Here is a 16,137-nt window from a genome sequence, read left to right on the forward strand (position 1 = left end):
GTCCTTAGGAGCCCTCGACTACAAGGAGAGGGGCCCTGTCAGCAAACTTGCCATCTCAGGGGGACAAGACCACTCTCCTGGACTTTAGGGAGCCCCTGCCCTTGTGTGGGGAGGCACAGCTCATCACGGAGAGGCTGCAGTGTGGGTGCAGTAGTTAGAGCAAGTGCCAAGGGCCTCGGGGGAGGTGAGTCCTCTGGCATGAGCGGCCCCTGGAGCCTCTCTACTGAACCCTGTTATCCGGGGCAGCTCCCAGTGCCTGCCCTGTTCTCTTTCTTAATACGGCCCGAGGCTCCATCCTGCTTTCCTCTCAGTTCAGCACATATTACTGACATCATTCCATGTCAGGTATAGGCTGAGCCAGTGGGAATCGGGGTAGGGTGTACTGAGATAAATAAGGCACGACCCGTGCCGCTCACGGCCAGATGCGGGAGGTAGACAAAGAAACTGGTAATTTCAATATAAAGTGGCAAGTATAGCTGCAGACCCAGTCTGGGTGGTCAGGGATGGCTTCCGTGGGGAAAGATGCATTCCCAGGCAAGGCAGGGTGGAAAAGGGCATGCAAGGCGTGAACATAAGTTGTAGGGAGTCTGGGTGCCAAGAGGGAGGCAGAGGGAGCGGGAGCTGAGAGGGGGAGGTGGCCGGGCTTAGGAGCTCGGACTCCTGGCCTGGGCTGGCAGATAACACCACATGCACCCACGTCTCCCTTCTGAGCCCACAGCAGACGTCACCAATCACTGTTCACCTTTTCCTGCTGAGCCCATATTGCATCTTGGATTCTTCCCAACCCAGAGCCCCAGGCAGCCCCTACCAATCAATCAGAGTTGGCATTTGGAATGAAACTCATTTGTCATTTTACCTCTGAGCACTGAGGCACCATTAGAGGGTTTTCAGACCAGACTACCATGGTTAGATTTGCATCTTAGGATGACCAGTGTGGCTAAGGAGGGGAGAAAGGTCCGAAGTATGGGAGGCTCCAGGCAGCAGACCATCGAGGAGCTGGTGTGTAGTCCAGCCAAGGGTGGCTGTGAGGATGGAGAAATCTGGTGGAGGGAGACTCGTCAGGATTTAGGGATTGGGGAGGAGTAGGAAGCATCCAGGATGACACTCTGGATTCTAGCTCTGGGGTTCTTCCCTGAAGACAGGTTACCGAGTGGGGCACTCACTGCCTTGGAAAAACAGTCCTCCTTCGAGTGGATCTCTGCAGGCTGCACAGAGGCTGGGAGCAGTGAAGGGCACAGAGCTCAGTGTTCAGAGCACCCTCTCGGCGCTGCTGGCCCTGCTCTGGGTCCCCCCATCCTTTCAGAGATGCACCCAGCACCCCCTCTCAGCAGACTCCTTTGCTTCTGCCACTCCAGCCTCAGTGGTGCTTGGCATGAAGATCCCTGCAGGCCTCAGTGTCCTCATCTGCAAAATGGGAACAATAACAACTTCTTCACAGGGTTTTGGGATGAACGGGTGCTTTAAAAATTATACAAGGGCTAGTTCGTATTAGGACTGGGGCTCAGGTCCAAGTCCAGTTAGGATTTTGATGAGGGCTACGGTTGGGTCCAGGGCTTTCAGGGGCAGCTCCCAGGGTTTCCTCCAGGGCGGGGGCCCACAGCTGCTAACACCCTCTGTGCCTCTCCTCCCCAGCTCACCGTCTATCTGGGAAAGCGGGACTTTGTGGACCACATCGACCTCGTGGACCCCGTGGGTGAGTCCCTGGAGGCCAGAGAGGGAGGGGAGGGGGGAGGCGGGGCTGGCCTGGCTCGTTCCAGAGAAGAGCGTGTTGAAGCTGCCCAGGAATAGCCTTCAGGTCTCCAGAGAGGCCTGGTACCAAGAACAGGACGTGCGTTCAGTCAGCAAACGCTTACCAAGCAGCTACTTTCCTCTTCAACTGAGGGACCTGTGAGAGGAAATTGTGGGAAGGATTGAGGTAAGAAGCAGGGCCGGTGTCCTGATGAGGAGGAGGAGGATGACAACAGCCACCAGTTCTCGTGAGCCTTTATTATGTACCCAACACCGAGGGTAACTGCTATTATCATCCCTGCTTTACCGAGGAGAACAAGGCGCAGGGAGGCTAAGTGACTTCCTCCAGGTCACAGAGCTAGGAGATCGAGGAGCCTGGATTCACACCCAGGCCGTCTGGCCTCGCAGAACCCTTGTTCTGCTCCCTCCTGATGGCAAAGGGTGGGAGGTGGCAGGAAAAATGGAGGCTGTCCTCGCTGACATGGGGTTCTTACCGGAGGTTGGGCTGTGGCTGAAGGCACCTTCCAAGGACTTTTTCTTGTTCAGGGTTTCTCAGCCTCAGCACTCTTGACATTTTGGATTGGATAAGTCTTTGCTGGTGGGGGCCATCCTCTCTGTTGAAGGATGCTTAGCAGCATTCCTGGCCTCTACCCTTTAGACACTAGCAGTCCCCCCATCCCAGCATGACAATCAAAAATGTTGTTAGGGGCTTCCCTGGTGACACAGTGGCTGGGAGTCCGCCTGCTGATGCAGGGGACACGGGTTCGTGCCCTGGTCTGGGAGGGTTCCACGTGCCGTGGAGTGGCTGGGCCCGTGAGCCATGGCCACTGAGCCTGTGCATCCGGAGCCTGTGCTCCGCAACAGGAGAGGCCACAGCAGTGAGAGGCCCGCATATCGCAAAAAAAAAAAAAAAAAGAAAAGAAAAATGTTGTTAGACCTTGCGAATATCCCCTTGTGGGGCAGAATCACCCCCAGTTAGGATTCTGAGAACCAAAGCTCTCCTTAAAGAACCTCAATCTCATTGCCTCTTCCCACAGCTGTTTGAGGGAGGGAGGCCCAGGAGGACCCCTATTTTACAAATGTGGACAGTGAGGCCCAGAGAGGTTAAATGATTAAAGAGGGACATGGACAAACCCGAGTGAGGCCAAAGAAGGTGACAGTTTGGGAGGATGGGCCCTGGAAACTACATGAGGCCAAGTCCAGGTGAAGAAAGTAGGATGTGTTGCTTGGGGAAAAATTCACAGAGAACGTGGCCTGTCATCACATCCCTTCAGGCTTTGCTGGGGCCAAGAGGGCAGGAGTGACTTGTGATTCCAGAGCCCAGGTGGGAGCAGAGAGAGCAGAGTGGCAGGTTTCAGCTCGCTGAGAGGAAGGCCTTTGCGACGTTAGGGAATGAAACCTGGGGAGTCCCTGGGGTCCCTGAGCAGGCTGTGGGCTGCAGAGTCCAGCTGTACTCCAGGCCCCTCCCTTCCTGGCCTGGAGCACTACGACCCCACTCCACTTCTTCTCCCCGGCCCTGTCTGGTGTCCTCTGAAGCTCACTGCCCCCTCTGCCATTTCCATCTCCTCCCTGAACTTGGAGGCAGGGAGCCAGCATCCCTGTGTTCACCTGTGGCCTGCTCCAAGGCAAAGTTTCCTACGGGCTGTCTGAGGCCAGGGCTGTTCACACCCCTTGGCCTTTAAGGATAGCAGCAGGGTCACAGGGACTGGGGAGAGGGGCAGGAGGGATCTGGCTCCCCTAACACACACAGGCACCCTGAGAACTGTTTGACAGGTATTCATAGAGCACCTGCTTCATGCCAGGCCCTGTGCTGGGCCCTGCAGATCCCAGACAGTGCTGGGGCATTGTCCAGAGTTGCTCAAATGACCCACAGTGAGAAAATCTTTTTCCCTCACAACGTTGAACTGATTGTGTCTTCCCCATGTTTAACTATACCCCTGGTTACCCTGCAAACTCAGGGGCAAGTCCAAGCCCCCTGACCTCACAGACAGGACGTTTAAGGTCAGGCCAGGCCCTCCTTCCTCCTACGCCTCCGGGATCTGCTCTCCCAAGCCTCAGAGCCATGCTCTTCCCACTGCCCACCTTGGGCTGTCCCTTGGTCACCTAAGTGATGACCTTTACTTGTCCTTAAGACCTGGCTCCCGCTCCCCCTCCCCCAGGGAGCCTTCCCTGACACCCCTGGTTCGGGGAGTGCCCTTGCTGGGATGCCCTCTGCATTGAGTTTCCACTCAGCCCCTCGTACCCAGGCCCAGAGGAAACCCCACGGTAAAAGGAGGGAAGATGCACGTCAGGCTCTGGGCATGGGGTGGGCATCCCCTGACCAGCTGTCCCTTGGACCTGCCCAGCACTGGGAGAGGACCAGGAGCCCTCCGGGCACTCACTTTCTAATGTGGCCTCTGAGGGGTCAGCTCTGGGGGTCAGTGTGGTGTGGGGGGGCTGTGGGTTAGACTGGGGAGGGCAGGTGATGGAGTGACCCCTGAGCCGGTCTTTCTGGCCTCCTGGGCAGAGAAAACATCCTTTGTCTTCAGCTGGACTCTGTACTCCCAAGGCCAGGCCTTGGGACATTCTCCATGGTGTCACATGTGCCAGGCACTGTCTAACACTTTACACATACTGACTCATTTCGTCCTCACAGGAGCCCTATGAGGTAGATACTACAGGGTCTGTTAATTCCAAATCCAAAAGCTCTGCAAGCCCCAAACTGTTCATGAGTTTGACACAAAATTCAATTAGTGGCAAACCTGACCTGAACTGATGGGAGGCCACCGATACCTTAGTGACCCTCTTGGTGAAAATATTCACGTTTCCCTGCAGAGGTATTAATGAGTTTGACAAGGGGTGTTGCCCCAGAGCTGGCAGAAGACATTAGAGAACATGTGGAAGATGGACCATATGGCCTTTCTTCAATTCAAGACTTCTGAATTCCAGGGTATACCTGATATTGGGGTTTTGGACCCATCTTATTATTCTGACTAACAGATGAAGAAACAGAGTTAAATAATCTGCCCAAAGTTGTGAGCTGCATCTGTCAGGCCAGCCTGGGTGGGTGCGTAAGGGGGAACATGGTGGTACCATCGACCGGGCGCTGGCCTCCCCATTTCGCTCATGATGCTTTTGGACAGATGGTTGAGTTTAAATTTAACTTGGTGTTTGGGGCTCAGAAGTTGGAGTGGTCACGTCTACTCACCCTCTGTCCTTCCTCCAGATGGTGTGGTCCTGGTGGATCCTGAGTATCTCAAGGAGAGGAGAGGTGAGCTGTGGCCCTTACCCCCAGCCTGTCAAGGGGCCTCCTTTTCCTCCATGACCTCCAGCCGAGGGCCTTCCTGACTCGCAGGCAGAACGTCAGCAGTAAGAGAGGCAACAAGCCTGTCCCTGCCCCTCCCTGCTGGTACTTCCCTCGACAGCTCCAGTCAACGTCAGAGCAGGTGCCTTGGCCTCCCCCGGCCTGGGGCGGCCCTGCCCGTGCCCATTTTGGGAGAACCTTTTAATGCCCTGAGCCCTTTTACATCAATCCATCATGACTGTTGCAAGGCTGGGGATGCAAACAGAGCAGGAGTTAGGGTCTCACTGTACAGAAGAGAAGATTGATTCCTGGGGAGATCAAGGGATTGTCTAAGGTCAGCAGGAGGACAGGAGGCAGTGGGGGCGGGGAGTGGGACAAGACTCTGAGCCTTCCGGACACCACCCATCACTTGTTTCCCCTCCCACTGCTCTTTCCCACTGTGCTCCTTCCCAGCCCCTATCAACCCTGTCAGACCCTCTCCACACATGCCCTGGGCTGCAGTGGGGGTGGAGAAGAACAGAACCGATCCAGCAGTCAGCCCCACTTCCTCCCAGGGGCCAGGCACCTGACACCCCATCCCAAGGGCAGCGCAGCCCTCCCCGCAGGAGCTCTGGGACAGACCTGTGCCTCCAGTGGGGCCAGTCCCAGGGCTGCGGCTCACGCTCTGGGGGGCGTGTTTGCTGCCCTCCCAGGCCCCTCCTTAGTGCCCCCTGCTCCCACAGTCTATGTGACACTGACCTGCGCCTTCCGCTACGGCCGGGAGGACCTGGATGTCCTGGGCCTGACCTTTCGCAAGGACCTGTTTGTGGCCAACGTGCAGTCCTTCCCGCCAGCCCCTGAGGACAAGAAACCCCTGACTCGGCTGCAGGAGCGCCTCATCAAGAAGCTGGGCGAGCACGCCTACCCTTTCACCTTTGAGGTCAGGGACTGCCAGCCCCTGGGGCCCCATTCCAGAAGCATCGCCTCTAGCAAGCCCTCTGGGCAGGCATATGGGGGCAGCTGGGGCAGCAGCTCCATGCCACCCAGTTTCCCAGTGTACGCTGGGACCAGGGCATTGGCACTTATGTTGCCTGGTAAGTGTCTCTGGCCACTGCCGGGGCATCACCCTTACCTCTGCGCTACTCCCCAGACCCTCCTGAGTCCGGGTCATTGGTGGGAGAAAGGGGGGTCGAGGGGGCTGCTGCAGAGAAAGAAGGAGCCCTTTCTGGCCCCTGGGTCACCACAAGGCTGTCTCCTCCCTCAGACCGGCTGCCCGCTAGCCCTGCTTCAACCCAGCTCACAAACGAGGATGGCAAGTAGTGGATTTCCCTGCTCAGCCATCTTTCCACTCCAAGACCCCAAGATTCTGGATTTTCAAATTAACTGTTTCTCAGACTCTGATTCTGTGATTCAGTGAAATCCCCTGGCTTTCTGTGAGGATCAGAGAAGGGGAGAGGATACAGAGCCATTCTCTCTGTTATAGATGTATTAGCTTCTTGTGGCTGCTATAACAAATCATTGCAAACCTGGTAGTAAAATTAAACCTGCTAACTAAAACACGAATGTTATCTTACAGTTCTGGAGGTCAGGACTCAAAATCAGGTCTCACGGGGCTAAAATCAAGTGTCAGCAGGGCTGCATTCTTTCTGGAGGCTCTAGGAGGGAAACTGTTTCTTTGCCTTGCCTTTTCCTGCTTCTGGAAACCACTCACACTCTTTGGTCCCTAGCCTACCCCTCCTCCATCTTCAAAGCCAGCAATGGCTGGTCCAATCTTTCTCGAATCCCATCACTCTGACGCTCTCTTTTCTGCTTCCTGCTTTCACTGTTAAGGACCCTGTGATAAGGCCCATCTGGATAATCCAGGGTAATCTCCCCATCTCAGGATCCTTAACTGAATCACACTGTAAAGTTCCTTTTGCCATTTAAGGTAACATTATCACAGGTTTTGGAGATGAGGATGTGGACATCTTTGGGGGGCCATTATTCTGCCTACCACAGTGGACATGATGGAAAGACCTTTTCAACTCTTGTTCTGTGGGGACTATGCTGGGTTAAACCCTTAGATAAAGAAAAACACTGAAATCCTTGGCTTTACTGAAGGGGCCTCTGGTCTAACATGGGGCGTGGCTTGGCATGGTCTGATGGGGGAAACATGGTCTGTCCCCTGAATTCCCTAGTCTGATGGGAGGGACATGGCCTGTCCTCAGGGTCCCCTGGTCTGATGAATGTGTGTATGGGTGCCTGGGGTGGGAGACACAGAGAGGTCAGTTGTGAATGTGACAGGTCTGTCCGTCCTCTTAACAGATCGCTCCGAACCTCCCCTGTTCTGTGACGTTGCAGCCAGGGCCTGAAGACACAGGGAAGGTGAGTCACCCCCAAGGGAGCATCTCTCTGGGTCCAGGACACTGTGTCTCCAGTTCCCTGGCTTTCTCTCTGGGAGGGTGCTAGAACCCTCCCTGTAGAAGCCTCCTTGCCTCTAGGCCAGGCTGGTCCCACCTCAGATAAGCAGTCTTTTCAGACAGGGCAGCAGATATGGTATCACCCTGTTATGTGCCCAGGGTCACTCTCGCTGGCCTCGGTGTTGTCTGCAGAATGTTCTCTGGAAAACCAGCTGGCCTCGCAATCCTGTGCGCAGGTGCAGTCATCACTGTTTCACAGATGGGGAAACTGAGGCTCAGAGAGGAGTGACACCATGAGTGGCCCAGGCCTCAGATCTCTGAGCCCGTTTCCTCATCTGCGAAATGGAGGTGGTAGGATGTGCCTCATTGTGTGGTCGAGAGGGTGGAGTGAGACGCTGCAGGGACACGCCCAGTGCAGGGTCTGTGCACCGGAGGTCGGGGGGAGCTCTCTAAACAGGGCTGCTGAGGTGCCTGTTGTTGTTTCTGGGTGGCTGCCTTGCTGAGTGATGAGGACAGCCCCCCAGACAGGCAGGAGGCTGGAGGGGAGCCTGGTCAGGGAGCACCTCTGCAGGAAGGTCGGATGGGGGAGGCAGCCCCGCGGCTGGCTGAGCGCAGGGCTCCAAGTCAGACGAGGGGGGTCAGGCCATGGGAACGTGGTGCTCCCATCCAGTGGCCTTGTTAAATGAGAGGGTGGGCAGGCTGTGCTCACGGGAGCCGGTCCTCTCCAAGGCTCTGCGGTCAGTGACCCCTCCCCACAGGCCTGCGGTGTGGACTATGAAGTGAAAGCCTTCTGCGCCGAGAACCTGGAGGAGAAGATCCACAAGCGGTGAGAAGGGCGCAGCTTCCGCCTGCCTGGGCGTGGGCTGCCTGCTGGCAGGGGTAGGGAGACAGGATGGGCAAAGTCCGAAGAAGACAGAAGTCACAATGCCTGGAAGTGTGCGAGGAGGGGCCTCACGTTCCAGCCTTGGGAGCTCTGCGAAGGGCACTCGGGAAGGCTGGCAGGTTGTGAGGGCTTCCTGGGGGAGGTGGCTCAGTTGCCTTGGCTCAGGCCTCAGTGCTTTTTCCTTTGCTTTCCTTTGCACCACTGTACCCGCTTCCTTTATCTCCCTGCCTCTCATCTCTTCCTCTCCAGACGGCGTGTCCTTTAATTTTGTTTTGGAAAAAAAAACGAAAAACAAAAATCAGATTGTTTTAAACAGTGAGCAAGATGTTTCCCACCAGCTTAGACCCCCATCTCCCAGTTCTCCTGGGAGGCCATCAGCAGGAGGTTGTGGCGGAGGCTTCTAAACAAGGCAGTGAAGGGGAGAACGTGAACCCACCCAGGGCAGAGGGAGGAGGTCAGCCATGTGTCAGAGAGGGGAAACCTTTTCCTGGAGAGACACAGCCCTGGGCAGACAGAGAGCACAAGCTAGCAGCCAGAAATAGCTGGGCCTGACTTGTGGGGTGAGCTGCCCAGCCCCGCGCTTACACCTCCCCTTCCTGGGGTCGGGGTTCTGCTCTGGCTTCTGGCGAGGCTGGCCTCAGCCCCCAGCTCTGATGCACCCTGCCTCCTGAGGGCGCCGCAGCCTCTTAGGGAGCGGGCTGAGTTTGCCACCTGGTGGTCGCAGGATGCATTGCACATCTCTAACTCCAGCCTGGCAGCTTATGTGTGTGGGGAGAAGGGATCCTTCTCCCTTGCTTCTCTGTCCCCCTTTTCTTCTTAAGCCCTGAGATCAGAAGAAAGGAAGGGGGTTGTAGGTTGTAGTAGGTGGCCTAACCAGAGCAGGGAAGAGGAGGCAGCACTGAGAGCCAGCACTCTCAACCTACCACCAATGGGACATTTTAAGTCCACGCCAGAGTTACTAAAATGATATAGCAACTATCACTTATCAAGAGCTTATTAGACACCAGACACAGTTCAGAGTGACGGACATGTATGAACTAATTCAATCCTCACAGCAACCCTAAGAAGTGGGTCCTGCTGTTGTCACCATTTTACAGATGAGGAGACTGAGGCACGGAGGTTAATTTGCTCAAGGTCATATAGTTAGTATAGGGAGAGCTAGGACTTTAACCCTGGCTATCCAGCTCAGGGAATGGAGGTGGCTTATCTGAGAAAGAGGGATGCTGGGATACCTAGCACATCTGACAGGAGACTGCCTGACTGAGTCCCCATCCCCTCACCAAATCTTCGTGTCCTTGTTTCCTCCCTGAGCCCATCACCTTCATTGAGCCCCATCCCATCTCTGGGCCTCCATCCTCTCACTGAGTCTTTATCCTCTTTACTTCCCCTGACTGAATCCACACCTCCTCACTGAACTCCTTCACCTCTCTGGGCCCCGTTTCTTCATGGGCCCCTTGTCCCCTGTGTATATTTTTATTTAATAGATATTTAGCAGGTATTTATTATATGGCAGCAGGCACTGTCATAAATACTGAGAATACAGTAGTGAACAATGTAGACAAAAACTTCTGTCCTTAAAGAACTCACACTATTAGGTGACGTAAGAGATGCAGGAAGTGAAACAACAGTCCCTTTCTTAGCGTCCCACTGGCTACCAACACACAGATCCACATAAAGTGCTGCCATGGGATGGTTCGTCCTCTGATGTGGTGGGAATTCAGACCAGGAGAAGATCAGAGTGGGCGGATCTCGGGAGTTTCCTGGTAGAGCAGGTGTTTGGCTGGGCCTTGAGGAAGGAAGCAAATGAGGGCAGAAGCTGGAAGAGAGTGTTATAGGCTGGGACCCAGTATAAGCAGAGCTTCAGAAATAGGACTAGATAGACCATCGAGAATGATAGTGAAGAAGTGGAGGAGGCTGGGGACAAGATGGAGGAGGTTGGAGTGGGACCAGATGGTGACAAGGCCCTATGCCAAACTCTGCAGTTTGGACTGGAGTCCAAGGTCTTGGGAACCATGACAGTCTCTTGAGCAAGAGAAGGATGTGAGGGTCGCAAGGGAAGAGGATGGAGGCAGGTGACTCTGGTCATCATTTGCTCTACCCATCTCCACTAGGAATTCTGTGCGCCTGGTCATCCGGAAGGTGCAATATGCCCCAGAGAGGCCCGGCCCCCAGCCCACAGCCGAGACCACCAGGCAGTTCCTCATGTCGGATAAGCCCTTGCATCTGGAGGCCTCCCTGGATAAGGAGGTAGGAGGCTCGGGCTTGGCAGGGGGTGGGGGCCGCTCCCCCGGGGCTGGAGCCTCAGATCCCAGCTCTCTCATGCCCTCCGGGCCTCCTCGGCTGGGAGCTTCTGCCTCCAGCCCAAGGATCACAGGGCTCAGGGAATCGGAGACCTCCGCTGGAGGATTTGGAGAAGCCCCTTGGGGACTAAAGGCGTGACAGAGGTGGGGCATGAGCTCGAAGGATGCGATTGACTTCAGAAGTCAGAGTACCTCCTGAAGGGTCCTGGGTCCTGGCCATCTCCCTGCACCCCTGTCCCCCTTTGAAGTGTGAGCACCTCCTCTCCCGCTTGAGGGGCAGCTGAAGGCAAGTGCTTGGGCCAAGATGCAAGTTGAGGCTCTTCCATGAGGATTCAGAGCAGGTTCCCTCAGTGAGTCCATCAGCCCTTCCCCACCCTTCTCCTGCTTCTTCCAGACCCTCCTGGGTCTAAATTCCAGGCAGCCAGAGCCAGCAGGGACTTGATATATCACCTACTCCTGTCCCTCCATTGTACAGAGGGGGAAACTGAGGCTTAGAGAACCTGTCCAAGGTCACACCGCTCTCACCCTCATTACCGTTACTGTTACTGTTATCGTTACTTCTGGTGGCCAACCCCAGAGTGGAACACAGGAGTATCACCTTCTAACTTAATTATCTTTCAAGGTCCCACAAAAGAACTTAAGTTTAACATGCCCAGTGGCATCAGTGGGAAGTGGCTGATGAACTTGGGGCCAGTGTCAGAGTGACCAAGCCCTGGGGAACCCCAGGAGGTGTGTGTGGGGCCTCTTCTCCCTCCCCATCATCTAAAGCCTTGGAGTCTTCCCATCCACCCCTCTCCCTTCTTACACCTCCCAGATCTACTACCATGGAGAACCCATCAGTGTCAACGTCCACGTCACCAACAACACCAACAAGACAGTGAAGAAGATCAAGATCTCGGGTACTCGGGCAGAGGGCCGGCCCAGGGGGTGGCAAGGGGACTCCTTCCAGGGGTTGGGGTCGCTGAAGGCTCTCCCCTCACTAACAGCCTTGTAAATAACTACCGGCCCACGGAGAAGCCAAAGGCCTGCTAAGCCAAAGGGTAAGGCTTTTGAGGCTGGTAACACAGGCTGCTTATTGGCGGGGTAATGAGTTTACTATTGAAGCCTCCTCTTCTCTTAGGTTCCCTGGGTTCTGGCCAGGGCTGTCCTTCAGGGAGAGATTTTTGTTTATGGAAGGAGTGGGCATGTTTGAGCTGCCATGTAGAGGATGGGTCCATCTCCTGCAGAAGCTTCTGGTGGACTGGCTGTTGCCTGGGGCTGAACATCCCCAACTTGGGGAGCCTGGGACCCCTGGCTCACCCCCACCTTGTTTCCCTCTTCCTCCCCAGTGCGCCAGTATGCAGACATCTGCCTTTTCAACACAGCGCAGTACAAGTGCCCCGTGGCCATGGAAGAGGCTGAGTAAGTGAGCACAAGGCCAGCTTTGGATGTGTGGGATCCGGTGGGGAAAAGAGAAGCCCTAGGTCTGGTCACAGGTCCAGGTGGCTCTTCTCCACCTGGCAGAGGGCCTGGCCTCAGATTTCCTTGCCGCTCAATGTAAATGACCCTGAATGGCCTTTTAGAAACCATCCACTTGGTTTAGCTGTAAGGAAATGCATGCTACAGTCAGGGAAAAGACCCACTAAAACTAGAATGACAGTATAAGAGCTAGTGAATCTAAGTGGACTGGGGTTATGGAGGGAAGAGAATAATTACACTGTACTGGAAACCTAGATTGCACAAAGCCCTCTGAGTTGGGGTTGCTTCTGACCCCAGTACGTAGGGAAGGAAATGGGGCCAGAGAGATGTGACTTGCTCAGCTTCACGGGGTTGGCCAGCGGCAGAGCTGGGGCTCTTCTGACTCCGAGGCTTGCTGCACCCCAGCTCGCTCATTGTTGAGAAGGGGGATGGCGGATGGAGCAAAAGCAGGTCAAAACTGACCAATCCAAACACCTTACACGTGATGGATGGAGATGAGATAAAGCAAATAAGGTCTTCATTGTAGAACCTAGGGGGTGGGTATATGGGTGTTCACTGCACAATTCTTTCAGTTTTCCTGTATGTTTAAAATTCTTTCATAATAATATGTTAGGGAAAGAAAAAGTCCATGCTGTCTCCACTAAAAAATTATCCTAGCCAAACAGCACAGGGCCAAGCAGGACATTGAATTTTTAAAACCTTGCTGCTGTTTACAGACCAAGAATGAAGTTGTTGGATCACCCCAGAGTCATCGCTGTTTGCATGTGGAGTAGAGATGTGCCCCGTTTGTGTGGCAGTGGTCTCCCTGCCAGAGCTGGGCCTGGCCCATGTGGCCCCTTCATGGGGGAGGGGGACTTGGAGCAGGGCCGGGCTCTGTGACCTGGCTGGGCTGGGGTTGGCTCTGGGGGGCATCTCCACATCGGTCCCCCTTCTTCCCAGTGACACGGTGGCGCCCAGCTCGACATTCTGCAAGGTCTACACGCTGACCCCCTTCCTGGCCAACAACCGAGAGAAGCGGGGCCTTGCCCTGGACGGGAAGCTCAAACATGAGGACACGAACCTGGCCTCCAGCACCTTGTGAGGACCTACCCTCCCTAGTCCCAGGCTTTTGGATGTCCCCCCTCCCCCGGCTCCCCTACCCTTCCCCGAAACGGGTCCACACCCACCTTGGTCCCACCAGTGTCAGCGTGGGCTCAGGCTACCTTCTCCCCAAGCGTTGTCCAGGGCCTGTCCTCATGAGCTTGAACTGCCAGAGAAGCTGTCCCCCAATCCCACCCCTATCCAGGGGTGCCCCAGAGAGCAAGATGGACCACTCGACCAGCCTTTCGTAGTCAGTGCTGGGCTCTGCTGGCCTGCCTAGGGGAGGGCAACCTGGAAAGGCTTCGTGCAAGAGGCAGGAGCTTCTGACATCATGTCTTCTGTTGGATGGTGTGTGACCCTGAGGCAGAGCAAGCCTGGAAGGAAGGAAGGAAGGAAGGAAGGAAGGAAAGGAAGGAAGGAAGGAAGGAAGGAAGGAAGGGAGTGGCTTCTGGAAGGGGCCTAGCAGGAGAGGATGAATCAGGACAGGCCTGGGGAGTCTGGAGAGTTGAGGGTGGTGAGCTGGGCTAAACCACACGTGGGGGGGGTGTCCCCGGAGGGCAGAGATCCCAGGGCCATAACATAGGGTCACTCCTGTCCCATGGTCACCACTGACTCCCTGAGGCCACCCTCCTCTAGTGGAGACCTGGAGGTGTGGGGACCCGTCTTGCCCTGCCCGCTGAGGTCTGGCCCTTCCTGGGGGTTTGACCCACCTCTGCAGCACCGCTGCCCACCACTCCAGCCCAAACGCCGTCTCACCCGCCCCTTTGTATGCTACCATCTCCCCTCGGAGTGTTTGCTCTCTTCTTCCCTGGCTCAAATCCTACCTGCTTTCAAGACCTAATTAAAGCATCACTTCCTGCAGGGTCTTCCCTGGTACCCACTCCCCTCCTCTCCCCCGCCAACTGCCCTCTCCTCTCTGGCCCAGGAGTGAGACAGAGGGAATCCACCTGAGAGCGGGAAGAGCCGCTCCGCACAGCACTGCTGGGACTCAGGCCCCTGGAGGGAAGCAGGGGTTCCCAGGGCTGCAAAGCCAGACTCCAGACTCGGAAGCCAGGGCTCTGAGTTCCCGCTCCCTGAGAGCAGACCTCGCCTTTCTCACACACTGGGCTCTGCCTGTACCTGGCGGCTGAGTGGCCAGGAAAGGGACCGATGGCCGCTGCCCGCACCGCACCCCACCCTGCCGGGTCTTGCCCACCAGCAAGCCCTGTGAACCGACTTCCCTGTGTCACCTTGCAGGTTGAGGGAAGGGGCCAACCGGGAGATCCTGGGCATCATTGTTTCCTACAAAGTGAAGGTGAAGCTGGTGGTGTCTCGGGGCGGGTAAGTGCTTCAGCCCAGCCCAGACCCAGACCCCGAAGTGCAGCAGGGAGGTCCCTGATGGCCACACCCGCTGCCCCATCCTGCCTGTTTGCTGGACCTTTTAGCTGAATCCTGTTCTTTCTCTTTCTCCTCCTCCACCCCTTTCCCTCTTCTACTTCAGAGGCCTTTGGCCCCTCTCTTGCCCCTCCCCTCTTTCTCTCCTCCCCCTTTTTCCTCTTCTTCCTCTTTTTCCTCCTCCTGTTCCCCATCGCTAGTCTGGGCACGTGGGAGGTGGGGGGAAGCTTCCTCAGAGTCTGTGCTGTGGGGTCTACAAGGGGTGCCGTGTCCATCATCACATCTCAGGGCACAGCACCCACCCCGACTCATACCCAGGCTGATCTGCTGGGGAAATGGCTCAAGGAGCTCAGAATTCCAGAGTTGGACTGGGGATGCTCCGACTCTCCCATTTTACAGATGGGGAAACAGAGGCCCAGACAATTCCCCACACATTTCCTGAAATCTCCTCCCTTAATCTCAGGTCACAGGCTGGGTGCTGGGGTCATGGCAGTAGACCAAACGTATTCCCTTACCTGGAGCATAGTCTGGTGGAAGCTCAGAAAGAACTCCCACTTTTCTCCATATGTTGGGCCTACATGTTATTATAAACCTAGAATTAGGATTTCTAATTTGTCAGAGGGATTTTTTATAATTCATAAATTTCTATGAAAAGATTGGAAAGCTAATAGCATTAGACATCGAGTCTCCTTTATTCTTAGAATAATGCCTCGTGCAGGTGACAGTGTGTAATATGGACCATATATTATAGGACATCTCAGAATCACAAATCTCAAATCCCGTGTCCTGTGACTCTTGCAGGACCCACAGTCTGCCTCAGGCTCCTCCTTGAGGGACCCTTGGGGAATCCTAAGTGCTTCCTTCTGCCATTAGATAATCCCAGCCTCCCCAGGGCAGGCAGCACAGGGGTTAACTTTTATGTCTCCTTTACAGATAATGACCCTGGGGCTCCCCTCGCAGGGCGTTTGGCTTAGCCGGGCCTGGGTTCCAGTTCCCCACGCAGGGCTCACATCTCTGTATGTCCCTGAATGAGCAGTTACAACTGGGGTGGGTAGAGTGTGTCCCAGGATCTAATCTACCCCAAAGGGGAACAGAGGTGGTAAATGAACGTGCTTTCTGTTTTCTTCCTCTCTGAACTCTCTCCTGACCACTTCTCCCGCCTCCTCTGACCCACCCAGCCTGTTGGGAGATCTTGCATCCAGGTAAAGTCCCTTTCTTCGACCTGATCAACTCACCTTCCTAAAGGGCCCAGAGACCATTGTCCTGATTGTCCAGAATCACGGGCACTGGGTTGGAAGGAATCTTAGCAGTCACTTTTGATTGCCAGGCTCAGGCCTGTGCCAGGACTAGGACCCTCTCCAGAGGGACTGGGGAGGTGCAGTTTCTCCTTTCAAACCTCGCCCTGCTCTTCCATCCTACCCAAGTGACAAGGACCTTTGCAGACAGCAAAGTTGGCTCCATTTATCTGGGGAGTGGCCCCCAATCAGTCTGTTTTACACGATGTTTTGGAGAAATGCAGGCTTTGTGGCTTTCAAACTTCCACACTAATGAGAACTAACTGCTGTCTGAGGGTTGTTAAGGAGAGGTCCTGAGATCTGCCTTTGTAGACAAGGCTTCTTGGAGCCAACTGGATCCACGTGCATTCCAAAAATA

General features: G+C 55.3%; 1 protein-coding gene across 4 annotated transcripts in view; it reads left to right on the top strand.

Annotated features, from left to right (window-relative positions):
- ARRB1 (arrestin beta 1) overlaps nucleotides 1–16,137 on the top strand; it is an 80,738-nt gene that overhangs the window by 53,791 nt on the left and 10,810 nt on the right. For all 4 annotated transcript variants that reach the window (XM_082627891.1, XM_082627892.1, XM_082627890.1 and 1 more), the window contains exons 3-12: nucleotides 1,633–1,693; nucleotides 4,934–4,978; nucleotides 5,734–5,930; nucleotides 7,295–7,354; nucleotides 8,148–8,215; nucleotides 10,384–10,519; nucleotides 11,387–11,471; nucleotides 11,901–11,973; nucleotides 12,970–13,107; nucleotides 14,347–14,430. In XM_082627891.1, coding sequence (XP_082484017.1) covers nucleotides 1,633–1,693; nucleotides 4,934–4,978; nucleotides 5,734–5,930; nucleotides 7,295–7,354; nucleotides 8,148–8,215; nucleotides 10,384–10,519; nucleotides 11,387–11,471; nucleotides 11,901–11,973; nucleotides 12,970–13,107; nucleotides 14,347–14,430 — 947 coding nt within the window. The remainder of the gene's footprint in view (nucleotides 1–1,632; nucleotides 1,694–4,933; nucleotides 4,979–5,733; nucleotides 5,931–7,294; nucleotides 7,355–8,147; nucleotides 8,216–10,383; nucleotides 10,520–11,386; nucleotides 11,472–11,900; nucleotides 11,974–12,969; nucleotides 13,108–14,346; nucleotides 14,431–16,137) is intronic.

This window comes from Mesoplodon mirus, assembly GCF_964341445.2.
Source record: "Mesoplodon mirus genome assembly, chromosome: 7".
Classification (NCBI taxonomy): Eukaryota; Metazoa; Chordata; class Mammalia; order Artiodactyla; family Ziphiidae; genus Mesoplodon; species Mesoplodon mirus.